The following is a 27,882-nucleotide window of genomic DNA, read 5'->3' as shown; positions in this document are numbered from 1 at the left end:
ACAATAAAATTTATATTTATATGACCAATGTAAGATAAGATTCAAAATCAACAAAGCCGTTAAGCATCGAAAATTGAATTAATAAAGGTGAAAAGCTGTTTCGTACCTTTTTGAATCTCAGACCCACTCAATCTTTTTCAAATTCGTCCCTATTTAATTCATAAACTATTGTAATAAATGAATAGTTCGTAACTCCCATTTGGTTCCTTACTTATTTTTCCCCCACTACCTCATCCCTTAGCGGATCAACAGAAGTGTTAGTACGTGTTTGAGAGGATTGTTGTCGTTTGTGAGCGTGAGGTTCACGGAACAAAGGCATTGCGAAAATGTTAACACCGAAAGAAACCGGAGAATATATTTCAAACTTATCTAAATCTGTTTTGATTGAAGAAGAAGGAGTTGAGTCTTTGTCACTAAAGGTAAATCATCATATTACTTTGCAATAATGAATTACTGAACAGTTACCGATCAAATTGTTTTTTTTTAGTTTAATTATTATTACGAAAGGGACACTGTGATAGAGAACTGGTCAATTATAAGAATTCGCCGATTTTCGTTCCAAATGTTAGGTTCTGTAGTGAATTGTGTTAACAAATTTACCACAACCTGATAAGGTGTACATTACAATATGTATATAATGTACAATATAATAAATTATGAACACACAAATTTAACTACAATTTTTTCCTCATCAATTCTTATTTATTAATAAACAAAATGTTTATTTCTATGCAGAAACATTAAACATTTATTTTAATATTTTTTAAATTATTTTTTTTAGTTTAAATTTTTAACGATTTGTTTTAAGATTACGTGAAAATTGTTATTACATATCATTTTATTTGCATTATTTCTGTATGAAAAGTAAAAATGATGAATATAAACTATATAAGCATATTTTCATTAGTAATTTTTTCCCACTTATTTGTAGTTTTTCTTGAATTTGTTTCACTTACCAGCTTCCTCATTAATATGTATTATATTTGTCCAATTTACAAAAACAAAAACTAAATTATTTTATAATTTTAATCTCTGTTTTCAGCTGTATGATGAACTTAAAAATGGTTCAATATCGGTATCTAATTTCCTTAAATGTGATGTTCATCCTGTAGGAATGCTTGAAGAAAAAGCAATAAACTGGATATTTGTAGTCGACACACTAAATTTTTGCTTTTGGGCAGCTAAAAGAAATTCCTGGTGGGAAATAACACATGAAGGAAATAAATATTCAGGATACTTTGGACTTTGTGCAGCAATTAATAAGGCAATTAAAGTAAGGAAAATATAAATTATTGCAGTTAAAGTATTATTAGCATTTAAAGTAGTAAACATTTTGTTTTATTCTTCCTTTGGTGTCTGTTAACTTGAATAGACATAATATTAGTCTATATCTTCGACCATTAAATTCATCTATTCAGTGTTATCTGTTATTACTTTCTTGAAATCCTGATTTCTATTTTATAAATTGTATTTAGGAAGTAATTGTAAAAGATTAATTAAAATGCCAGAAATTCTTTTCACAGTGATGGCATTGCCATTGCTGTGAAAAATAATTTCTGGAATTCACCAACCATAGTTTCAATGATATTATGTTTATGGCTGCATGTTTAAGATGGCTGAGTAAATATCACATCCTTCAAACAACAAGAAAGGTTAGTCTTTTGATTCCTTTGTGCAAAAAAATAAGGTTCTACTGAGAGCATTGAATGCTAACTAGTTTCTGTTTATGGTGAAGTAGCAAAATGCTGTTACAAATTTTTAATGAGAAGTGAGATTCATGGTTTAGAAAGTGTGAAAGGCCTTCTGTTATTACTTAAATCATTCAACGAATAGACAAAAAAAGTTGATAGACATTTAATGATCATTGAACTTTTGGAAAAAATATTCAGAAATACAATCAAATGTTTTTTACAAAACAGTTACCAGAAATTGTGCTCATATGATGTTGAAAATACTGTGAGACATTGTTAAAAAGATAAAATTATAACACAAGCATTTGACCTTAACCAAAGAATTTGGTCACTACATCTGGTTACAACTTCTTTTAATGGTACGCTACAGTTACTCTTTACTTCTTTTACTGATTTATTTAATGTTACAAAGTGATTTGGCTCTTAGGTTTTATTTTTCATATTCAGTATGATAAGCCATGAAGATACTGCATTCAAACTTGAGGCTCTTTATATTTTATTATGGATATTTCTTCTTTTTTTTTATTCTGCTTTGAATTTATAAATAGTAACTTTATCTTAGGTAAATGATTTCAGATATCCTTAATTCTATATTGTGATATTGTATTTCGAAAAAGTAGATTTTTTAGACCAGGATATATTAACATTTAATTTAAAAAAAAAAGATAAAATGTATCTATTAAAAAAATAATATATCTGTAATTAATTTCTACACCAGAAATTAATATACCTATAATATCCATAATATATGAGGTTGAGATGATTTCAAAATACTGAAAATTATAAAAAAGCTTAGTTAAAATTATTTTTTTATAACAAAATCATCATCTTAGCTTTTATTAATATATGTATATGCAGTTGCATGCAAATTAATCCAAACACAGGGAGCTTTTTATTTATTTCTATGTTGTGGGTACACTTGGTCACACCCACACTTACGCTGTCTGTATAATGTGAGGTGATTGTTCTTTTGCAATTTCCATGTTACAATTTGTGTTTAGTGAAAGTTTTTTTTATTTTTTATTACAAAATTGTATTTTTTATTCTGTATGTCTTGAATATACAATAATGGTGATGGATATATTAATATGGACATATACAGTAATAATAGTGGACATAACTCCAAGAAGTGTTTGAAAATTGTTTCTCTTTCCGAGCATACCAGTATGACACAACAATCAGTAGCTTTTGAGTGTAGTGTTGGAACTAGTGACAATGAATGCCATTTTAAAACAATTTAAGGAAACTGTTCCATTTCTCCCCAAAGACAAAGCAAATGTGGTTGTAAAAGAAAACCTATTCCAACAAATGATCAGTTATTAATAAGACAAAGTATACTTGATCCAAAATTATTTGCTGTGGACTTAGCAGTCAGTAGAACAGATTTACAATGATAACTGTTAGATGCCAACTTCTTGCAGCTGAATGTAAAGCTTGTCAGCCAGCTTTTAACACGAACAATGTGCAACAAAAAGCTCATGATAACTGAATCAAGAAAGACCGGAAAAATGTTATGTTTTCTTTCGAGTTACATTTTTATGTTCAGTGGCAAAAAGTATGGTTTCATGGTGAAGAAATCAAAAATAAATGTTTAGTTCACATGTTGAAACAATGCCAAATTGTGTACGTGAAGTGATTAAGAATAAAGAGACATTAATTACTGGATATTCACAAATTGTACAGATATGAATTTTTTTTCTAAATAAAGTTACTTTTTATTAAATAACATTCAGATTAATTTGCATGCTACTGTGTGTGTGTTTGTATATATATATAGATATGGGGATATATTACAATAAAATATATCATATTCTTTCATCATAATAATAATAATAATTTTATAGCCTATTTTTTGTATCTTGAAAACTTGTTCTTATTTTTTGAAGGAGCCACAAGAGGTAATATATTTCAGCTGGGATTGTGCATATACATAATAAAAATTTAATTACGACTAAAAATTTATGAGAAGTCAGAAATTATAAGATTAGTTTTTGTTTAATTTTTAAATCAGTTATAAGTTCTTTAAGATTATAATACATGTTGTTTAATAATATGTTAGTAATAAACAGATGAATGTATGTATGTTTTGCATTTTAAATGTCACTGTTAATGAGATGTTGAGGCATGGTGTGTTGAAATAGCTACATAATTAACTACTATTATCTGTTAGTATTATCTACTATTATCTGAAGAGTAATATTTATTGATACCATCAAATTTAGTACAGCAATTAAGTAAATATATATTGACTGATAAATATCAATTAATAAATATTATGATACTACAAATACTAAAAAATATTCTGTAAATATTTATTTACAATTGTAGAAATTTTAATTATATATTTAAAAATTATTTATGTTTAAATTTTGTTTGGTTTGTAATTAAAAAAAAATAAATAAAAATAGTTTCATGTAAAAATCTTGGGAAATAATATTTTATATATAAAATCTGATAACAGTGTTGTTATACTTTTCTGGCATTGGTTATTTATTCTTATTTAGCGGAAATGTAATGATACATGAAAAAAGGTTTAAAAAATTAAAAATTGTTATTTTTTACTTTTTTCTGCTCCCCAAACCCCAAAATAATCTCCCAAAAATATTTTAATCTGTGTATGTTTATTATGTTAAATGGAAGAAACTAAAAAAATTGTGCTGTCAAATATTCAACAAATTAAAACATACCTAAGATTTCTTTTTTAGTGGTGGGGTAAATTATCATGAAATTCTGATGTAATGTAATTGTTAAAAGATTTAGAACATTCAGTATGCCTAGGAAAACATATTTAAAAAACCATTAAAAAATATACAATAAATAAAAAGATAACATTTTCGATTGGTAAAAGGGGGAGAATTTGGGGAGCCAATTTTTTTTTTTTTTTAATTATAAAATAAGCATGTACACTTACATTTAGCTTAATATAAAGTAGGGCTTGTTTGAAAAATTTTGAGAAAATTGATCCAAAGAAACTTCTACCCTACCCTCTGGAGATATTGACCCAAAACATTTACCTATAACTTGCCCCATATACACTAGTCTCTGTCACAAATTTCATCAAAATTGGTTATCCAGTAAAAAGTTATTAAGCTTCAAAGAAAGAAGAAGAAATTAATATGTAACATAAAGTAAGTTTACTATCAAAGTTGAATTTTCCTCTGTTGAGAAGGGAGCAGTTAATGTAATAGTATTTATTAAATTAATGTAGTATTAATTTGTTTTACATTATCAGCTGTAGTTCCTCTCTATCATGTTCTACATGTAAAGCAGTGGAGGCACAAAAAACACTAATTACTTATTTTAAAAATATGCAGTGCTGAATGTCAACTTAGTGACGAAGGTTTCACTCTTACTCCTTGATAAGCCCTGCATGGGCTGCTTGTTATTATTGATATGAGATAAATTAATGTTGCTATATCATGTTTGGGAGTGACTTATGTGTCTTGTAGACCACCAAAAACTATTTGTTTGTGGTGCCTAACAGACTAATTGAACTGAGAGGTTTCTTATTTAACATATATATTTCTTTTTCACTTCACTTTAAAAAAGGTTTTATCAATGAATCTAGAAATTAAGTGGCCTTGAAATTAACATCATTATTTATTGATTATCAGATCTCTAAGGTAGCATCGAAGGTAACACTTAGATATATATTCATTCATTTGAAGAAGTATTCAGTACTTTCTACCTTCCAACATATTATTCGACCAGATTATCTTCTACTGACAATATTCTGTTAAGTTATATACTAATGGTGGAAAAAGTTACTTTTCAATCAGACTAGGATCATGTTTGCTTTTTCTTTATAAATCTTACATTTTTCTTTTTTAGGGAGGGATAGATATGACTGATCCAAAAGTTTATTCACAGCTGGAATTAAAAGATTTAGAAGAAATATTACAAGGGGATGATTCTTCTGTAAAATTACAACTGATGAAAGAAAGACTTGATAGTTTGCATCAAGTTGGAAATGTTTTGCTAGAAAAATATGAAGGTTTGTAATTATAGTGAACTTGTTATATAGGAAAATTATTTTTATCAATTTAATATTTTAGATCTGAAATAAAGGTGGTTCATATTTATATATATATTTGTAATAACATTGTTAAATATTGTTGATTTAGATATTACAACATTAAAACCCACCGGGTTGGGCTAGTGGTGAATGCGGTATTCCCAAATCAGCTGATTTGGAAGTCGAGAGTTGCTGTGTTCAAGTCCTAGTAAAGTTAGTTATTTTTACATGGATTTGAATACTAGATTGTGGATACCGGTGTTCTTTGGTGGTTGGGCTTCAGTTAACCACACATCTCAGGAATGGTCGAGCTGAGACTATACAAGACTACATTTCATTTACACTCATACATTTCATCCTCTGAAGTATTATTGGAATGGTTATTACCGGAGGCTAAACAGGAAAAAGAAAGAAAGAAGATATTGCAACATTGTAGGAAAGCTATGATCAGACCTACAGCAGAAAATATAAAAACAGAGAGAAAGTGATTGTAGTCCATTTTACTATATTTAGATAATGAATGTATGAAATAATAGTGATTAAATGTGCACAAAATAAATAAATAAAATCAGAACAGAATAAAAGAATAATTTTTAAATTGTTGATAAAAATCTATAAACCAGTTACAAAGATTTAAAGTTTAAATTAATATTTGAATCACATTATTTATTTTATATGAATGAGCAGATTTAGTGCATATTCAAAGCCAAGATCCAGTTTCTTCCTAACATTTGAGCAATTATCTGTATAAGTAGGTTTTAAAATAGTTATATCATTGAATTTTATTACCATCATGGCTTACAAGGTTGGGTTTTGGAAATCAGTAGCTAGTAAGAACATAAATACAGCATTTCTTTCTCAAAAGAAAAATACTGTAAACCTGTTTTCAGCTTAAAATGTAATTAATTTTATAGGCAGGTTTTTAATGAAATTTATATATTATTATTGTTTTTAACTCGTACATTTACAAACTTATTAAGCCTTTTTATTAAAGAAAAGGAAAAAACTTAAATTCAGAGTAGCATGAGTATAATACAAGAGAAGATAATCAGTTTTATATTTCCAAAAAACACTTTCCTAAAGTCAATTTGGAATTATGTGTTACTTGAGAGTGTTGATGTTGTGAGTATAGGCTTCCTTCTTGTACAACATTTGTAGATGACAAATTTATAAATAAGTACAAATTTAGAGTATAAAATTTAGAAACTTTGGGAATATTTCTGCTGAAAAAATATTTTTATACTAGATAAGAAAAATAGTAAAAAAAAAAAGTTGCATGGGTCTTATTGTAGACTGTTCAGTAAAATAAGTTTTTTATTCATTTATATAAATAAGTAAATAAGAATTTATATAAATATGTTATGATCATCACATAGTAAATGAAAAATTGTGTATATTTTATTCTATTTCTAAACTAGAATGTCACCATTATTTCACTTATATATGTACATACACGTGTGTGTCATTAATATAAAAATAAATTATATTAATTTTAGAAGGAGATGAGATCTATTTTCTGAGGTTCCTGGTATATAAGAAGACTAGATCTTAAATTAAGAAAAGAAAAAATGATGTAATTTGTGCTTAATTTGTTTAACAATAATAATAATGAATTTTGATCATTTAAACTTATGTATTAAATTATGTCATTTTAAATTATGCTTCTGGGACCTGCTTTATTCAATTTTCAGATCAAAAATGATAAGAAATCATTAATTTTGTCTCTTAAGTAATGTCCTAAAAATTTCAGTGTGACCACATTTCATCAGGTAAACTGAAATCCAAGTGAAATCATTCACTCACTAGACTGTAACTGCAAACAAAGCATTTTAAAATACAAGTTTTAAGTCTAGTTGAATAAAAGAAGCCCTACTACTGTAATTTGTGGTACCCAAATAAAGTTGGTGGTTTCTTATGTAATTTGAGCTGGAAAGTAGAATTAAACAGGTCTCAGAACTGTAACTCCAGAAGGTTTTAAAATATCCAAAGTAAAACAAACTTTGGTGCCAAAAAACAAGTTTTTTTTTTTAATTTTGTAGTACAGTAGCTTTGTTAAATGACAAATACGGAAGATTTAGTGACAAAACTTGTACAGAATTTAATTTGGAGAAAATTAATTTAAATACAGCCAAAAAAAAAAAAATTTTAAGATAGGATTTTTATTGAAGTAAAACCGATGATTAATAGACATAAAATCGTATTATTCTGTATTTGGACTCTCTTAGGTTCCCAGATTTAAATCACTTGGACTGTTATTACTTTTCTGGTTATTTAAAGGAACTTGTTTACGCAGAAAACGTTAATTCCAAAGAAGAATTATTGAACCGAATTTTAAACACATTTGAACATCTTAAGAGCAACCGTGATACTATTAGAAAAGCTTCCCTTGATGTTATTGGTCACACTAGATTTTACATAAACTATCAAGGAGATCATTTTGAACATTGTCTGTAAGGTATGAAATTTAAATTTAAAAAATTAAACAAAATGAAATATAATTATTTTTTTAATATACTGAAAATTAAGTCATTTCAAGGTGTAAGTCATTTCATTTGTTTTTGTTCTGTTTCTTCTTCAGTAAAATTTGATTTTTTAAAACATTTATTTGAGTTTTATTGGACCTCCCACCTTCTGTCTCATCCCATCTGGCCTGCCACAAGGCATTGCCATGTTGTTCAATTTCTGAAACTTTATCTGAGGTCAACTCACTGAACTTCTTAGCAACGTACCGCTGCTGCTTCTCAGATGCAATCAAGTCTATCGGTTTCACACCTGCAATCACCAAGACTGCCTCCTGTGAATTAGTATGGTAACCACCTGCTACCATTAGCAATACTAGGTGTTGAGGTCTCAATAATATGTCCCGATAACATTTATATTTTAGCCTATCTGCTCATACAGGTGCCGTGTATAGCATAATAGCATAATAGGATTGACCACATGTCGATTACCAAAGAAGGCATGCAGGCCCTCTTCGTGACGTATTGAAGGTGCGTCTTAAATTGCAGTTTCTCATCAAAAAATACCCTGAGGTACTTTTGAATTTGGACATACTTTATATACTGACCTGCCATTGAAACACTGACTTGCTGTCAAGGCCATTTGGCAGTGAGTCAGCAAGTCCTGATTGGGGTCTTAACTGTAAGACCATGATCATCCTGTATAAAGGCGTATGCAAGGCTATTATGCTATACATGATACCCTGTCTGGTCAGACAGGCTAAAATATAAAAATTATCAGGACATAATATTAAGGGCTCTATGCCTAATACTATTAACAGTAACAGGTGGTTACCGTACTATTTCACAGGAGGCAGTCTTGGTGATTGCAGTCGTGAAACCAATAGACTTGATTGCAGTTATTTAAATTATGGTTTTACCACATTGGATGGAAAGCTACAGTGTGTTGTTTGCTTTAAAGTCCTCTGCAATGGTAGCATGAAGCCATCAAAATTAATTTGACACTTTGAAACCAAACATCCAGATCATTAAAGTAAACCATATTCCTAAATAAGGGTTTTTATAAAATGTTTTGAATATATAAATATCTGTGAATGTGCAATTGATTACAGTTTGAAAAATGTGTTTAAAATGTTAAATTTTTCCTTAATTTTTCACCAGTTAACATGTTTTTTCAGCTGTGAAATAAGGTAGTTAATCTTAAGCATTTCAAAGAAATGATAACGCTAATATTTAAGTAATTCAGTTTGATTACTTAATTGATCCTTATTAACCATTTATTTCAGATCATCAATAATCCTTAAAGCAGATTATTTTTTATTATTACATACTTACTGATCATTAAAATAGAGAGTGCTTATAAATCATTCAATGCATTTTAGTTAAATAGAAAATTAACAAAGCAATGTACTTATGCATATTTTATTGTTGAATAAGGCATTCTAAACAGTTTTGTTTATAACACTTACATACATATAACTTCAAACAAGTTCAAGTAAGAGCTTTTGTGGCATCTGAAATGTCTGGATGATATTCATTTTCAAGCCATGCATTACAAAGAATATCTGGAATTATTCCATTTATTACACTTTTGATTTTTCTTTTGAAGTTCATTGTTGTTGTAAACCTTTGTTGCGTACAACCTTTGATAAACCCTCAAAGAAATAAATTGGGTAGTGTAATGTCAGGGGATCAAGGTGGCCAGGGAATTGATGCATCACAGCCAATCCAAAGGGAAAATTATTCATGTAGGTAGTCCCTAACATGTAAATTTCAGTGTGATGGTGCACCATCTTGTTGAAAGTAGACATTGGGTTGCTGATGTTCAATTTGTGGTATTGCAGAGTCCTGTAACATGTCTAGAAACTGTTATATGTCATAGTACTGTAACTAGCGCAAGGAACCATCGGCTTGGCAAAGAATGGTCCATTTACTTCATTAGTCAACCCATACCAAATGGTATTTTTCAGACTATCATGTTGTGTTTGTCAAGTAGCATGAAGGTTCTCGCTACCCAAAATCCAACAATTATAACAGTTAAATAAAAGATGTATTAAGTACTTGTTAAATAATTTTCTAACAATAATTTTTTTATAATATAAGATTTTTATTTGTTTGTTGGTTTAGGTTCTTTTGTAAATTGTATCAAAAATTCAAAGAATTCTGCTCAGTCTTTATTAAATACTGTTGTCTCTGAATTCAGTTGTTTTAGAGACGAATCTATTTATAAAGGAAAGAAAGGTAAATCATTATGTTTGCCAAATTTTCAGTAAATTAAGCTTAAAGTACTATGTATACAGTATAAAATATTCATAGTTTATATATTTAAAATTATTATAATCAATTCTTTTCTTATTGTTTTTGTTTTACATTTATAGTAATATTAATACTGTTTGAAGAAATAGTGTGATTAAATAAAATTATTTACTTTTAAATATGTTGAAAGTGTATACTTAAGATATTTTCTACATTTATCTTAAGTATTACCAACATAAATAATTACCTCATTGATTTCTTATGATATACATTTTAAAGTATTTAGGAAACTATTAATGGCAAAACAGAATATTTAATTTGTTTAGTTCAATCAGTTATTTTTTTTTATTCTGACAGATTTATTGTGTTGGTAAATTTTGTATTGTTTGAACTTTCTGAAATTGAAGGTTTACTGTGCTGTATTTAAAATGTTTATTTTCTTTCTATAAAGTAATTATGAAAATTTACTCTGATTTTTTTGTAATATTTGTTTGTGTTCTTCATATCTGTAATTGAATCTACATCTAGATAGTACAATTTAATATATTGTATTGTTCATTTCAGTTTACTTTATTTAGTCCTGGGATATTATATACCTATATGTTATTATATGAACCTGTGTAAATCATATGCATATTCAATCACAGACACAAAGAACACATCTAAGGAAAACACAGTAACAGTCAACTTTTGTAACTCACCTTATAAAAACACAATTCTCACATAAATATAATATCATCAGCATACAGATTTTTACAAATACACTGAATTTGGTATGTATCATTTAAATAAACAAGTTTAACTCTAATAAAGTGTTGATGTCATGTAAAAGATTTTAACTCATAATAAAGAGGTTAACAAATAATAAGCGGTTTTAACTTAATAACTAAGAGATTTAACTAATCACCTCTAAATGCACACTGTCAAAATCATCTGCAACACCATTGATGTTGAATAAAGGTTTATACGGATCTTTTGGAATCATCTGCAGTAAAACATTCTGAAGTGTAAACAACTGAGCCAACAAAAACATTTCCTTATGCAGGTTTCTTGCTTAAAAAGGAACTATTGTATTTAATGGAACTATAAAAAAAAATCAACAGATTAGTCAGTTAGTTAGTAGAAATCGTTTATTAAAATTAAATGTACGATATTCAAACAAATTTTAAACAGTGTAAAAATAATGTACATTTCATATATATATGCTTTCACCAATTTCAGAATATTTATGACCATGTTCAGCAAAAGAAAATTAACCCAGTTTCATTCTGATTTTATGACAATATATTTTCTTTATTTAATCTCTACAACAAATGGCAATATTTTGCTCTTCCAACTGCTATTTTCATTCTATCAATGTCACTGGCTTTCTGCAAACTTGATTCTGTACATTGTTGTATCATTTTTGTTGATTCATGCTAACCGTTTAATGCTCTGAATAAACTATTTCCTTATATTCGCATCAGTTGCAAAGCCCAAGATTAAACAGTTGATACTACCTTTCACTCATACTTATTCCATATGGCGTAGTTAACTTTATCATTATCAAAATTGTTTATTTTGACCCAGTTTTCTGTTAAGCCATTCATGTAGTAAATAAGTAATTTTTTTTATTCTGATTGGTATATATTACATTATATAGAACAATCTCAGGAATGTTACCAATTATTTATAAGACAAAAATTGATATGATTAAAGTCCATTTTAATTAATGATTTAAAATATAAATGCATAAAGTTATTAAATATAAAAGATAGCTACAAATTAATTCACAATTCAAAAGGTATTATTGAACTACATGATGTTAATCATGCACTTGTTGGATAGGATACAGAAAATATGTGGATTTCTTTAAAAAAAATTAAGTGTGTTTAAAATTCATCACCAAATTAATGATTCTGTAAAACAAAATTTATTAATTGCACCTTAAATAATTTAATGTGAGATTGTATGTTTTAATTTTTCTGCAGTGGTTTTTAGAACTTTTTAATAATAAATTTGTACTTTTTAAGCCTACACCACTTACCAATAACATACATTTCTTTCATATACAGTAGTGTTTAGATGCTATCTTGGACATGTAGTTGTCTGATAGTATCAGAAATTATTATTATATAAGAAATCAGAAAACACATTTTAAGAAAAAAAGCAGCTTGAAAAATCTTTTGTCTGTAATGATCTTATTTTTTTTTTATAATACTGAAATCTGTTTTGTGTACTGAATAAATTGTAGTATAATTATACTTTTGTAACTTATGTTATTGACTAGCACTTTGAAAACAGTTGATTTTAATTACATCAAACTTGTACGAAATTTAACTTAATGAGATATATATAATTGTAACACTGGCCATTTCTTTTTACAGTGATCTCTGTCTTAGCCAAATTAAATTATACTGGGTCATGGTCTGATAAACAGAAAAGTCAGTTAATGGTAGCTTACTATGACTATTGAAAATAAGGATTTAGTTACATTTGAAGTATAAAACCACTTTGTAACAATAAATTAAGCGAAAATTACAAAATTGGATAAATGGTAAATCCTGTAAAAGCTGTGTGAATAAATGAAAAAAGTTATCAGCACATATCAAAATGAGTTTTAAGATTTCACTCTTAAAAAATCAATACTGTAGTGTACATGAACGTCTTATCTTAATTACAAAAATAAGAAAGAAAATACAATTCACTTTTTTGCTAATGTCAGTTAATTAAACATTTTTTTTTAATCTTAATTTTGAGTAAATAAAATGTGTGTATTCAATTTTTATATAAATGCATTTTATATTGATGCACAATTAAATACAAACATGTTACTGTAAACTGTACACTATACATTTAAAAAGTTTAAAACTCTCGTACCTGTTAGAAAAAGTTTGTTATTTTCTAATTTATGTTATTTTTACATTTCTCTGTTGTATAATCCCATATCTTTTCAGATTCAAAACATCAACTAGAGTTGAAGTTGGTTCAACATTTTGAAGGGCAATTTCTAGAGCATCTTTCCCTTCTATGAGAAATTTTTTTTCTTAATCATCATTGGATTCATCCTTCTTTCATTATCCTCTGTATTATTCATTACTGCTGCAATAATTTCATCACTATCCATTTCTTTCTCTACATTTTCATCTCCATTTAACCATTTTATTATCACTTGTTCCTCAGCAGCTTCACATCCTGGTATTTATCTCACTAATGGTAGAATTCATTTTCTACAGGGCTGGGCAGAGTATTATCTGTGACAACCGCTAGCCAAAACTTTTATCACGATTTTTGCAGTGTAATGTCAGAGATTACATTCTATATATGACTGCTATCATGTAAATAATATTCTTGATTTTTTTTTCTTGTTATGTTAATATTACTGCCATCAATATATTCCAAAATTGTAGTAAAACAAATTTTATTTTTGTAGCTTTTTCATTAATGCAATAACACCTTGATCTATGAGTTGTATTAACAATGTAACATTTGGCAGCAGGAACATGGCTTTAATTTCATCGAGCTTGAGGGTCTCACTGACTCACTTGATGGATGACTTGGAACATTTAATGGAAGATCTTTTCTGAAAGATATTTTGATGTGAAAAATGTTTTCACTTTTGAAATGAACTTAGTATCAAACCAGCCTTTAAATAAAAAGGGATCCATCTAAGCATATTTCTGAGGGTTGTAGATAAATAAATGGGTAGAGATGACCCATTTTTTATTTTTAAAAGCACTAGGCTTAAGATTTTCCTTAATTTAAGATCTTCCTAAACATATTTTCAAGAGTTTGGTTTAGTATAGCTGGTATATTGGGCTGACCCTGTGGCGTTTTTGAATGCCTGTAATGCGTGCCTGGAGGAAGGTGGAGGCGACTTGGTACTCCCTGCCTCTTATTGTCCACTGTCAATAATAGATACAACTGCCAAGATTTTGGAAAGATTGATACTTCAGTGACTGTCCTGCGTGGTTGAAGAAACAGGTGGAATCCATGACCGACAATACGGTTTCAGAAGGGGCAGATCTGCATTGGATGCAGTGTCTACAGTGTGTATAATGGCATAAAGGATTATGGCAGCTTACCGGAAGCCATCCAAAGGCAAGATGTGCGTGCCTGAGACTTTGGATGTAAGAAATGCGTTTAACTGCATTAAACACACTCCGATCATTAGTGCACTGAGAACTTTCGGTGTTCCTCAAAATCTTGTGAGGATCATTTGTGCTGATTTAAAAGAAAGAAGGATAATATATGAGTTTCATAATGGAGTGCTGGAATGGGAATTGAATAGGGGCGTTCCCCAAGAGTTGATTCTCGAGCCGACCTGTATAATATAAAATATGATGGGGTGTTCTGTGTTTCCCTTCCTACCGATGTGACAGTTGTCGGTTATGCCGACGACATTGCGTGGGTCGTATAGACAGATACTTGGAGGGAGGCATCCGAGAAGGTAAAGGCTTCCTTTTCCACAGTGAGCTCCGGGATGGAGGATGTTGATCTGTCCATAGTGCCAGAAAAGACCGAAATTGTGGCGATTTCTACGGCAAAAAGAAGACCAGCATTGGCGGTCAAGATTCAGAGAAGGGAAAATACTGTCAAAACCTGCCATTAAACATCTAGGGATCTGGTTTGACACTCATCTGAGGTTTGTTAGGTGTGCCCTTGAAGCAACTGAAAAGGTGGAGAAGGTAATGTGATACATAGCTGGGACTCTGCCAAACTGTAGAGGACCAGGTCAACAACAGAGGAAACTATTAATAGGAGTGGCCCACACCACGCTCTTATATGGTGCTGAAGTCTGGGCAGATGTTGTTGTATATGGAAGATATAAGGGAGCATTGGAGTCCTTTCATATGAAATGCTGTCTAAGGGTGGCGGCTGGTTACAGGACCGTATCCCAGGAGGCAGTCGAAGTGATAGCTGGGTTGCTCCCAGTTGACCTAGAGATAACTAAACAGAGGTTACGATAACGCGGACCACTGATTGCTGCCGAAAAAACGAATCAATTTGGATACTATAAGAAGTTGATAGGGCTTTAGCAGGAGAGATGGATCCACAGTGTAAAAGGCAGGTGGACATATAGATTGATTGGGGACGATGATGGATGGGTCCTGATAACCCGTGGCTCGATGGATCTCAATTTAACACAGCTTCTGTTGGGCCATGGGTGCTTTAGAGCCTATTTGTTTAGATTTGGGCTCGATTATATGGAGGTTGGCTCCCCAACCTTGTGGGGGTCGACTGGATGCAATGAAGCTTTGGTCACTCCGCTGGCACAGGTCCGTAGGTAATTTCCCCTCCTTTGAAGCTTAGACTGTGGACGTCCTGGTAAGTTGTGTGTAAGTATGTGGTAAGTACCTGAGAGTGTGTATAATGTGTTGGCTGTGTTTGTGAGTGGTGTATATATGTACTGCAATTTGTTTGACTGTTGTGTGCATTATGTGTTTGCTTGTGAGGGCCAACTGTGAGTGTATGTGTAATTGTGCTTTGCTGTGTCTTTGTGTTGAGTGTGTGAGCGAGTGTTTCGCCCTTCTTGATGTAATTCTGCATAAGCAGTTTGCAGGAGGGATAGAAGTTTAATCAGTAGTGCGCAGGAACACTCTCACACCTAATAATATCTTGCGGAACCTATTAGCGAGCCCGTCATTGCCTAGGCACCTGTAAATGGGATTCCTTCACCTCTGTAAAAAAAAAAGAAAGTATAGCCGGTATATTGTTCTTTATGAAAAGTTCAGCTGTCTCGTAGGTACCTAATAATTTTGTACATCAAGCCATTTTCATACAGTAACATATTAAATAACATTAATTAACTCATTAAAAAATGAACTGTACTATAATTAAATTCTTTTCTTTAACTTGCAATCCTATATATTACAATAACAAAGTATAAGTTGCTTATAATAATTCCTTATTTTTTTTATCAGCCAAGTTTCTCTAATATGAGCATGTTTTGATGCATGTTGTTTTGCTTTGTTCAACAGCAAAATAAATCCTTCAGTTTTTTATGGATGATAAAACATTTACAATAACAGAAAATTTTATATATATATATATATATTTTTTTTTTTTTTTTTTTTTTGTCTTCAGTCATTTGACTGGTTTGATGCAGCTCTCCAAGATTCCCTATCTAGAGCTAGTCGTTTCATTTCAATATACCCTCTACATCCTACATCCCCAACAATTTGTTTTACATACTCCAAACGTGGCCTGCCTACACAATTTTTCCCTTCTACCTGTCCTTCCAATATTAAAGCGACTATTCCAGGATGCCTTAGTATGTGGCCTATAAGTCTGTCTCTTCTTTTAGCTATATTTTTCCAAATGCTACTTTCTTCACCTATTTGCCGCAATACCTCTTCATTTGTCACTTTATCCACCCATCTGATTTTTAACATTCTCCTATAGCACCACATTTCAAAAGCTTCTAATCTTTTTTTCTCAGATACTCCGATTGTCCAAGATTCACTTCCATATAAAGCGACACTCCAAACATACACTTTCAAAAATCTTTTCCTGACATTTAAATTCATTTTTGATGTAAACAAATTATATTTCTTACTGAAGGCTCGTTTAGCTTGTGCTACTCGGCATTTTATATCGCTCCTGCTTCGTCCATCTTTAGTAATTTTACTTCCCAAATAACAAAATTCTTCTACCTCCATAATCTTTTCTCCTCCTATTTTCACATTCAGTGGTCCATCTTTGTTATTTCTACTACATTTCATTACTTTTGTTTTGTTCTTGTTTATTTTCATGCGATAGTTTTTGCGTAGGACTTCATCTATACCGTTCATTGTTTCTTCTAAATCCTTTTTACTCTCGGCTAGAATTACTATATCATCAGCAAATCGTAGCATCTTTATCTTTTCACCTTGTACTGTTACTCCGAATCTAAATTGTTCTTTAACCTCATTAACTGCTAGTTCCATGTAAAGATTAAAAAGTAACGGCAATAGGGAACATCCTTGTCGGACTCCCTTTCTTATTAGGGCTTCTTTCTTATGTTCTTCAATTGTTATTGTTGCTGTTTGGTTCCTGTACATGTTAGCAATTGTTCTTCTATCTCTGTATTTGAACCCTAATTTTTTTAAAATGCTGAACATTTTATTCCAGTCTACGTTATCGAAAGCCTTTTCTAGGTCTATAAACGCCAAGTATGTTGGTTTGTTTTTCTTTAATCTTCCTTCTACTATTAATCTGAGGCCTAAAATTGCTTCCCTTGTCCCTATACTTTTCCTGAAACCAAATTGGTCTTCTCCTAACACTTCTTCCACTCTCCTCTCAATTCTTCTGTATAAAATTCTAGTTAAGATTTTTGATGCATGACTAGTTAAACTAATTGTTCTGTATTCTTCACATTTATCTGCCCCTGCTTTCTTTGGTATCATAACTATAACACTTTTTTTGAAGTCTGATGGAAATTCCCCATTTTCATAAATATTACACACCAGTTTGTATAATCTATCAATCGCTTCCTCACCTGCACTGCGCAGTAGTTCTACAGGTATTCCGTCTATTCCAGGAGCTTTTCTGCCATTTAAATCTTTTAATGCTCTCTTAAATTCAGATCTCAGTATTGTTTCTCCCATTTCATCCTCCTCAACTTCCTCTTCTTCCTCTATAACACCATTTTCTAATTCATTTCCTCCGTATAACTCTTCAATATATTCCACCCATCTATCGACTTTACCTTTCGTATTATATATTGGTGTACCATCTTTGTTTAACACATTATTAGATTTTAATTTATGTCCCCCAAAATTTTCCTTAACTTTCCTGTATGCTCCGTCTATTTTACCAATGTTCATTTCTCTTTCCACTTCTGAACACTTTTCTTTAATCCACTCTTCTTTCGCCAGTTTGCACTTCCTGTTTATAGCATTTCTTAATTGCCGATAGTTCCTTTTACTTTCTTCATCACTAGCATTCTTATATTTTCTACGTTCATCCATCAGCTGCAATATATCGTCTGAAACCCAAGGTTTTCTACCAGTTCTCTTTATTCTGCCTAAGTTTGCTTCTGCTGATTTAAGAATTTCCTTTTTAACATTCTCCCATTCTTCTTCTACATTTTCTACCTTATCTTTTTTACTCAGACCTCTTGCGATGTCCTCCTCAAAAATCTTCTTTACCTCCTCTTCCTCAAGCTTCTCTAAATTCCACCGATTCATCTGACATCTTTTCTTCAGGTTTTTAAACCCCAATATATATATATATATATTGTATTCAAATAAGTAATATTTTTTCCACTGTGTTAATAAATGTATTATTAAATGAAAACACCAACACCAAGATAAGTTAAACTTATCTTAATAATTTCCAATATGGTTTTGCAGTAACTTGCATCTTCAGTTGCTATTAAATTCTATATTTATTGCATTAAAACTTATCCTTTTATGATTTGTCATATTTTTTCTGGAGCAACATTTTGTATCACTAAATATAGTTTTTTGTTTTATGAAATGATGGGCATCGACTGCTCTGGTCATTTGGCCCTATGAGAAATGGAAATTCATAGCATATGAAAAGTATCATACCTGACCAGGATTCGAACCCAAGACCTCCAGATGTTATGGTATGTTTATAATAATTTAAAGTAAAAACTGCATTTGAATAGAAAAATGTAGGTAATGTGAATAATTTTTTTGCCTTGAGATTTTTTAATTATATTTTATTAAAATGTAATTACAATGGATTTTTGTGTAATCTTTTGTGTGTTTAATAAATATTAAAATAAGATACACTGCCTATTGTACAGTAATAACAAGACCATTGGATATAATTTTTATTTATTCTGTTATGAATTAAAGTTTAATCATTTTAAACTTTCTAAACTACATTTTTTTCATTTGAAAAATCACCAGCACCATTTAAAAATTAAAGAAATCCAGAGTACACAATTGTGTTATTTCTACGTTACTGCTATTTACTTCTTGTTTACTAAAACTGATATAAGTGTAAACTAATTTTTCCAATAATAATTTAGTGTAAAAGTAAATTTGCAACCAGCAAAACTATTAACTACAGAAGGAATAAGTGTATTTATTACTTTATTACTGTTTAACATATTATTTTGTAAGTCAAATTAATACTATTATTTTTATTTCAATTTTACAGTGTCGTTTTATAAAAGAGCACAGATTTTAGTATCAGATATTTGGGGTTTTTGTCAAGGAAAAGGCTTAGGAGAATTTCATGATATCGATACAATAACAATGTTTGCTGATTACAGGTAATTACCTTCATTATATTAGTTTTTAATAACATCAGCAGCTGAAGTCAATTTCAGTAACTTTGATGAAGGAAATTCATCCAACACTTTTTAATAATCTACAGGAAGTGATTTATTGAATGTAGCTGTGGCTTTTATATTTTTTGTAAATTGACTTCCTCTTGTTCTCTAGGATTTGCTTTCACAGTTGTTAAAGATTTTGTGAAATTATCAGATTATAACAAAAATGTCGTGATTCATTAGAATATGTAGTAGCAATTTTTCTTTAAATTACCATTTGAAATATTAATTAATTCATATCACAGCCCTAAACATTAAATAAAAGTCTGTCTTTTTTATTTTACAATATGATTAAGTCAACCTGTTATTGAATGATAATAAATACAATATCTTTATGTAGTGCAAAGGTGAGTTTTTAAAGAGTTCAATGTTGTTTTAATTACTCTTTATAATTTCTTGTGTTACTAGAAGTGTTTAAAATGAAAGAATATACATACTTTTGTAAAAAGATGAACAATGAAATTATAACAAGATTATACATTAAAAAGGTGGCGACTGATACAGTTATTTACATAATAGTTGAAATTTTATTAAAACTGAAATTACTTAATTGTGTTTTAAAAGAAGGAAAAATATAAGGGTTCAAAGTGAGAAATATTATTCTGGGCATCACAAAAGCTAATTTTCTTGACTTTGAACTATTGTTATCTTTTCCCTGTGTAATTATTATTTAAATCTATGATATTTATACCTAAAATGTTTCTAATTTTTTTATCGTTTCTAATTTCAGAGGTTTGAACTGATAGAATAAACCCTTAAACCAAAACTTTTTTTGTCGAGTGATCATTTTCGTCTGAATGATGATAGTAGCATCTCATCTTTTGTCATATTTTCATTTACATACTGCAAATCTTGAGAATCAGGTTAAAAAAAACTATATACATTAGTTTAAAATGTTACATATGATCACTTACATATGGTCACTTTTTTCCACTTTAGATCTAAATCATTAAGTTATTGTCACAGAATAATTTAAATTTAAAAATTCTTTAACAGACATCACTTTAAACTGTGGGCAGCCTTGAAAAATAGTAAAACAATATAAACTGTAAGCCAGTAAACGGAAATAAACATAAATGAACCAATGAATGCTTTCAATTCAATTTTATTTATTATTGTTAATAGTTACAATTTGGCTATGATGGACTGTGTTTCAAATCTGTAATAATATTTCAGTTAATAACAATATTTCATTGTTATTGTCAATAACAATATCTCAAATTTCTACTTTTTTCTGTTAATCCAATAGCCTTTTCCTTTAATATTATATTACTTTACCTCCAAGTTTGCGTTTTTTACTTTATCTCATTTGCAATTACTTTTTCCATTGTGTATTTATGTCACTGGAATTGCAGGCCTTATTCTAAATTATCAACTGAAAACTGTAATGAACGTAGCTGGGTTCTCAGAGGCCCAAGTACAGAAAGTCTAAATGAGACTAATATATTTAACCATTCATAAACAATTATGCATACATAACACTTATTTTAACAGATTTGAAGAACAGTGCTATCAAATAATGAGTTGTTAATTGTTTAACTTTTTATTTATCTAAAAAATTAAGCACTTGCTTATCATTACAGTAAGATCAACAGGATCGGAACAGGTATTATTTAGAAGGTCTTACCAAACTGAAGTAATAATAATAGGCTTTTCAAAATAAAGATAACTTGGTCTTGCATGGATAAATTAATATGTTTTATAAAATTAAAATAACTTAAATATACTATTTTAGTAAGTTACTTGCCATTATATAGAAACATAAAACCACTTTAGAATAATAATTTAAAGTAATAAAACAAAGACTAAAATTTAACAAAATTTAGTCCAAATTTTCATGATATCAGGAAAATAAATGATTTATTTAACAATAAATATATTGATTAACCTTGACATTTGAAGAGTTCTTTCTTGATTTCATTTCGACAAGATATCAACGATTTTACCAACATTAATCTATTGTGCCCTTTCATTTTCTATTGACAGTAGAGTCAAACCATTTAGGCATGTCTGAGGTGAATTATGATCAGTTTTAATTTAGAAAATGATGTTTCGGCTTTAGCCATTTTAACATTAACAAAGTACATACAGCAAGCAAGCAGTACATACTTCAGGATAGCTAAAAGTCAAAGAACTATGTTCAATCTACAGTAGATTAGCAAGCTGTTGCACATCAATCATGTTTGTAATCTCAGATCTGAAGGAACTTCTAACTGATGTTTGTGATCTAACAAAGATGTGTCATCAGAAAATGTTTCTACAAATTTTTGAGCTTCTTTTTCCAGTTGATCATCAGTAGAAGAAGCCAAAAAGAAGGGTTGAATTACCCTACATGTGTCTGCTAGTGACTTCGTGCCCTTAAACCGATTGTCAAGTTGTGAGCATATAGTATCAATCATAGAATAATATATTGTCACCTTAAAACTTGATTTTCAGTCTGTGAATGTTTGATTTTCACAAAGCTTGTCAACGTGACTTTTCACCTTAGTGACTCATGCTTGAACACTGACTGGATATTCCCTGTTTTGAGCAGATTTTGGCTGCATCTTCAACTAATAAATCAATCCTTGAAGGTCATTTATCTCTTAAAGAGCATTATCTAAAAGGTCATAAGCGTTATTTATATCTAGAGATTCTACTTGTAGTGATTTTGAAGCAGTATTTATTTTTAAAATTTTACCCTAAAAGCAGTAAAAGAAACCTGAAGGATTCTAGTGCTCTCTTCATGCCAGTATCTTTATTTCTTTCATTCAAATTTTTGCTGATCAATATTATCCTCAGAAAAGTTTATTAATCCAAAAGTTTATTTTTAGACTTATATTCTACATTATACTGTCACATTATTGTCAGTCCCAACTTCCTGTCACTGAACTTGCATAAATTCCTTACACCATGCTGATTCTATAGTTTTACTTTCTGAAAAGAGCACAGTGCTAAAATCTTTATGATTTAGCTAAAAACTTAAGTTTTAATTATAAGTTTTAACTAAAACGTAAGTTTTAATTACATTACATTTTAGACTATTGTGTAGTCTAAATTTTCTCTCAAATTAGTTTATATTTGGTTTTGGATTATTTATGGTAGTAAGTGGCTAGCTAGGGGAACAGTTCAACAATTTATTAGTTTCATTGAAAAAGTGTAAATTGTGATTTGGAACTATAAATTTAATTAAAGTGGTAAGTCTTAACAGTCAATATATAAATTATGATTTTGGAGTTTTTCTGATTTAACATAATTTATGAAAACATAATCAATTTGAAACTAATATGATACATAACAAATTACAAAATAATTAGTTAATAATTTCAAAAATGTGAAATCATCAGAGTTAATAAGTATGTGCGTGTTATTAAAAAAAAAAGATATTTTTTTGATATAACACAAATGGTTTGTGTTATACAAGACTTGTATACAAGCCATTCTATGTTGTTTTTAAATTTTCTGCTGATGTGTTGTAATATTACCAATCAGCAATTTGTTATATTTTAATTAATATATTGTGAATTTTAAAAATGTATTACATTTTATTTTTATTTTTTTCAGAGTTCCTCAAGTACTGGTACATTTTGGTGTATTAAAATACAGTCCTGAACTACATAAATTATTAAAATCAGGTATTATGTTTTATAGTCATTAAGATTAAGTTAATCAGATTCTGTTTATTTTCTCTAAAAATTGTTAAGTTAAAAATAGATTGTTTATCAGCTATAGAAATTATTTTATTCTTAGAATAAATAGGTTTTCTCTGTACACATATTAACTTATTCACCTTAGTTGGTTTAAAATACCATAACCAATAATATTAAGGAATAAGTACTATGATGTATTATTTGTTTAAATCATTATTGTTTTGATGATATTAAATTTCTTCCAATCTTTTAAGCAGAATTTAGGCAGAACTATTTTTGTTTATCTATATGAAAATACTTTAACAAACCTTATTATTCAACATTAAAGTAACATTAACATTAACAAATACCATCATCATCAACACTAACACAGGTCTCACAGAAGTATTTGTTACTAATAAACTGGCATTTTTATTGTGATTTCACAAAAAATTGGGATTTGTAAACTTTTCAGTAATGAAAAATTTGACCTGTGATGTTCTACAAGCACACTTGGTATAGTTAGAGAAAACAATAATTACATTAAGAATCTTGTATAAATGTAACCTCTAGATTGATTGAATGTTGAAAAATCGTTATTAGTCTATTTTCTGTATCACAGAACCTGAGTTCAAAAATCCAGTTAAAGATTTGGCTGCTTTTTTTTTAATTGGCTTTGAAATCTAAAGTATTTTTTTTTGTTTAATGACACTGCCTGAGATCTCATTGGCTTTAGGCTAAGGAGATAGTTATACTCATAGTATATTAAGACAGTATATACTCATGTTTGTAGCTATGTAGTCTGGTGACATACTCCCATGCAGAATATTGGTCCAGAAGATACTTTCAAATTGATAGTAAGTTTTATTATTCATGAGCTTGTGAATGTTAAGTTAATTCACTAACAGTTGTTAAATAATAATTCAAAAGTTTACCAACTTTTGAATTCATTTTGGAAAAAACTATTTGATTTAATTTTATTATCGTTTTACAGAAGTTCTTTTGGAAAGTGGTTGTGAAGAAGAATTAGAGATCAGAGGTTGTTCAATAGAAGCAGTTGAAAGAGTGAAAAATAGAGTTCTTCAGTTATTAGAAAAAAGTAAATCAGAATCAAATAATATACTTTGTAATTCAATACTTATTGATAACTATTTATGGGAATACAGACGACATAAAAATTATGAATTGGAACACATACCATACCATAAAGTTGTTTCCATTTATTATTAGATTTCATATCAAAACAATTTTATAATTACTTGACATTGTATTGTGATTCAATTTCATGTATTTAAACTTACTGTATTTACAGTTTTCTACATTTTGTTCCTTGTTCCTTGTTTTAAGTTTTAAAATGCATTATTTAAATTTTTTATGAAATTTTATTTATTTAGATGATACTGATCTTATGAATATTCAGACCCTAAAAAAATAGAATTTGAATCATATATAAAACCACAAAATGACTTATCATCATTTCGACTAATTGAAGTAGACAACCGAATAATTATCCCATTCTCAACACAAATTCGAATAATTGTATCATCATCTGACGTATATTTATCTATTCTTTAAGTAATTATATTTTTTTCTTTTTTTTGTTTCCTGTTATGTTAGAAATTTTGTGTGCTTTTCTTTTTGAGACTGTTATTGGTGCTTAATTTTTTGTTGTCTCATTATAAAAGTTTAATTATGCTTCCATTTATTCTTTTTCTTTTTTGTATTTATACCTGACAAAATTATTTTTTTACCTGATCCTCAGAACATTTATAATAATATGGAATAAGAGATGATGAGTTATAAAAAATTACAAACTACACATTGAAATTATAATACATAAATATCAATGAATATGATAAAAAAATTTGATAAAAAATTTTATTATTGTAGAACTTTTTTCCTTGAAATATTATTTTTATTAAAAAAAAAGCAAACCTATGTACAAGTTTTATTACCAATTCTACTCGTTGATAACATGTACTCTAATGTTTATTCGTTCTGAAATCTTTAGGATGATAATTATAGGGGACAGTTATAGTGATCTATGATTTTTGACCTAAAAATCAAATAAATTAAGTCCCAGAACTGCACCTCCAGTAGGTTTTGAGAAATGTGGGGTGTTATGTACAAGTTTTATTACCAAGTTCTGGAATTTCATGACCAATTCTACTCGTTAAAATAATGGAAAAAGTTCATAACATGTACTCCAATGCTTATTCGTACTGAAATCTTTAGGATGATAATTATAGGGGACAGTTATAGTGATCTATGATATTTGACCTAAAAATCAAATAAATTAAGTCCCAGAACTGCACCTCCAGTAGGTTTTGAGAAATTTGGGGTGAAAACCAATAAATTGGTTTTAAACCAATGAAAACCCTGTTTTTGTGTTTGACATACAAATAAACTTGTTAAATGAGTATTATTATTGTATATTACAGTATATTATTGTATTTGTCAGAAAAGTACTTTTTTATTGTAAACAAAAACCAAATTCTTTTTTGGTGATGTGAAAAATTTATAAAAATACAATTTACTGTAAAAATTGCTGTTAAAAAAATTGTAAATTACAATTACACTACAATTAATTATTATAAAACAAAAGTTACTTAGATAATTTTTTTATTAATGACAGAAATATAATAAATAAATTACTTTAAAAATTACTTCAAAGTTGGCAATAAAATAATATCAACAATGCACACTACTGTATTAGTGTTTATCATTTTCTAAGGTGCATTAACTATATCAAATACTGTGTTGTCATTACCAAAGGACACTTAAACAAAATTTTTATGCTTATCATAAAGGGCCAGTTCAACAATTACACCCAGGAGATAATACCCTTTGCTTGGCATTCTGCAGTTGGTGGAATACAAATCAACAACTCCACAAGTTGTTGATTTCACTCGAGATGGTGTCAACAATGTAAATCCTAATGAAAAGTTGGTGGAAGGTAATTTTCAACACCGATTTAGTATCAGTGTATGGTGCAGCCTTCTTTACAGTCAGCTGTTTGGATCATTCATATTATCTGCTGTTTAAATGCTGAGGTCTACCCCTTAAACCCTGGGCTGATATATCATCACCAAAATATTCTGCTAAAATCCCGATGGTGACAATACATCGTCACCATTAACTAGGTCAAAAATACCAGGCGACAATATATCATCGCTTAGGTATTTCTGTTTTAAAACTGATTATTTTTATATTTTTGTTAAAGTAGTATATGTTCTTTGTATTCCATATTATTCTTAATATATTACAAAATAAAATTGTTACAAAATTCTTAATTGTTACAAAATACTTTGTTACTCTTAAATAAAAAGTGCTGTAAAAATATAAATATGTATACAGTATGGAGCAAACATTTTTTTTAATCATTGCATAAAATTAAAAAAAATTTTTGCTTAGCGTTATAATTTTTTTTTGTACATTATAAACTATGTTTGGAATGAAATAAAAGCAGTTTCCCACAGATAAATTCTTTCTTGTTTTTTAGAAAAAAAATTTTCAAAATAATGTTTTATTTTTACATCTTATAATTATTTCTTATTTTTAAACTTTTAAAATGACTTGTTAAATGTAGAAAATTTTATTTTTGACACCTCAACTATAACAATACTTATAAGTATTGATGATTACTTATAAGTATATAAGTTTATTTAGGTATTTTATATATACTTTTATAAGATGAGAAATTAATTTTTTACCAATACCCTACAGTTTCGATGGTTAAACCACTGGCATTTTTAAGGATACATCTTGAAAAACGTTTAGGTAAAATATTTTAATCATTGAAATTTTGGCCTGGGGTTAAAGGGTTAAAGAAAAATTGCAGCAGCTGCTTGAAGATGGTCCTCTAGCGCTGAGATGCAAAGTATATTTTCAGCATGATGGGTTGATCGTGCTGTGAGAGAAGTGCGCCTCCACACTTCTCTTGCGCCATTTCCACTCACTTAAATCATCATTTTCCTGAGAAATGGAACAGTTATGGAGCTCCATATTTCTGACCACCAAGATCGCCTGATCTAATTTCTTTAGATTTTTGAGTCTGGGGATGGATGAAAAATATTATATACAAAACAAAAATATATTATCATGAGAAATTAATTGTCCACATTATGAATGCGGCTGAGCACCTTAAGAACAGCCCTAAAGAACTAAAAAGACCATGCTAAGAAATGTGTTGAAAATGGTGGGCTCGTTTTTTAACATTTATTATAAACTGATACATAGAACACACTTTGGACTAGTGTACTGTGTCTAAATAAAATTCAAATTTTTCTAACTTTTTTTTTGTTTTATTCAATTTAACTTGCACCATTCTGTTTAGAATTAAATTCTCTACAATTTTTGTTTAAAATTCTTATGTGTTTTTGCTCATTTAACAAAATTATATGCCTATAAATCATAAGAAAAATATTCTATGATTCGTTAAACTAATAAAATTACCAGAAATTCAGTTCTGTGCTAAGATACTATGCCTATATTTATCATAAAATGTATGTAAAGAAAATATGTCAAATTCCAGTATTTTGCCCAAGTATTAAAAAAAATTAGTATTTACTATTTACTTGTA

General features: G+C 29.0%; 1 protein-coding gene across 5 annotated transcripts; it reads left to right on the top strand.

The window, feature by feature from the left end:
* The first annotated feature begins 224 nt into the window (after nt 1-224).
* LOC142322163 (queuosine 5'-phosphate N-glycosylase/hydrolase-like) lies at nt 225-26,769 on the top strand. 5 transcript variants are annotated; one of them, XM_075360920.1, is made up of 8 exons: nt 227-419; nt 1,043-1,273; nt 5,523-5,685; nt 10,293-10,406; nt 19,518-19,632; nt 23,236-23,306; nt 24,295-24,399; nt 26,111-26,719. In XM_075360920.1, exons 1-8 carry the CDS (start codon nt 327-329, stop codon nt 26,230-26,232), a joined length of 1,014 nt encoding a protein of 337 aa, XP_075217035.1. In that variant the 5' UTR covers nt 227-326; the 3' UTR covers nt 26,233-26,719. The 5 variants fall into 5 exon arrangements, with proteins under 5 accessions (XP_075217038.1, XP_075217035.1, XP_075217036.1 ...); XM_075360919.1 differs by having other exon boundaries at nt 228-419; nt 24,295-26,759; XM_075360922.1 differs by having other exon boundaries at nt 268-419; nt 1,113-1,273; nt 24,295-26,765.
* Nucleotides 26,770-27,882: the final 1,113 nt, after the last annotated feature.

The sequence above is a fragment of the Lycorma delicatula genome, chromosome 3 (genome assembly GCF_047948215.1).
Source record: "Lycorma delicatula isolate Av1 chromosome 3, ASM4794821v1, whole genome shotgun sequence".
NCBI classification, from domain to species: Eukaryota; Metazoa; Arthropoda; class Insecta; order Hemiptera; family Fulgoridae; genus Lycorma; species Lycorma delicatula.
Note: the sequence above shows the minus strand (reverse complement) of the source record. Positions and strands in the feature narration are given on the sequence as shown.

Excerpts from the sequence above, each read along its gene's own strand:
- LOC142322163 (XM_075360919.1), top strand. The coding sequence starts at position 327 with ATGTTAACACCGAAAGAAACCGGAGAATATATTTCAAACTTATCTAAA. Across the intron at positions 420-1,042 it reads TTGAGTCTTTGTCACTAAAG|CTGTATGATGAACTTAAAAA; the intron begins GTAAATCATCAT and ends CTCTGTTTTCAG. Across the intron at positions 10,407-19,517 it reads TATTTATAAAGGAAAGAAAG|TGTCGTTTTATAAAAGAGCA; the intron begins GTAAATCATTAT and ends TCAATTTTACAG.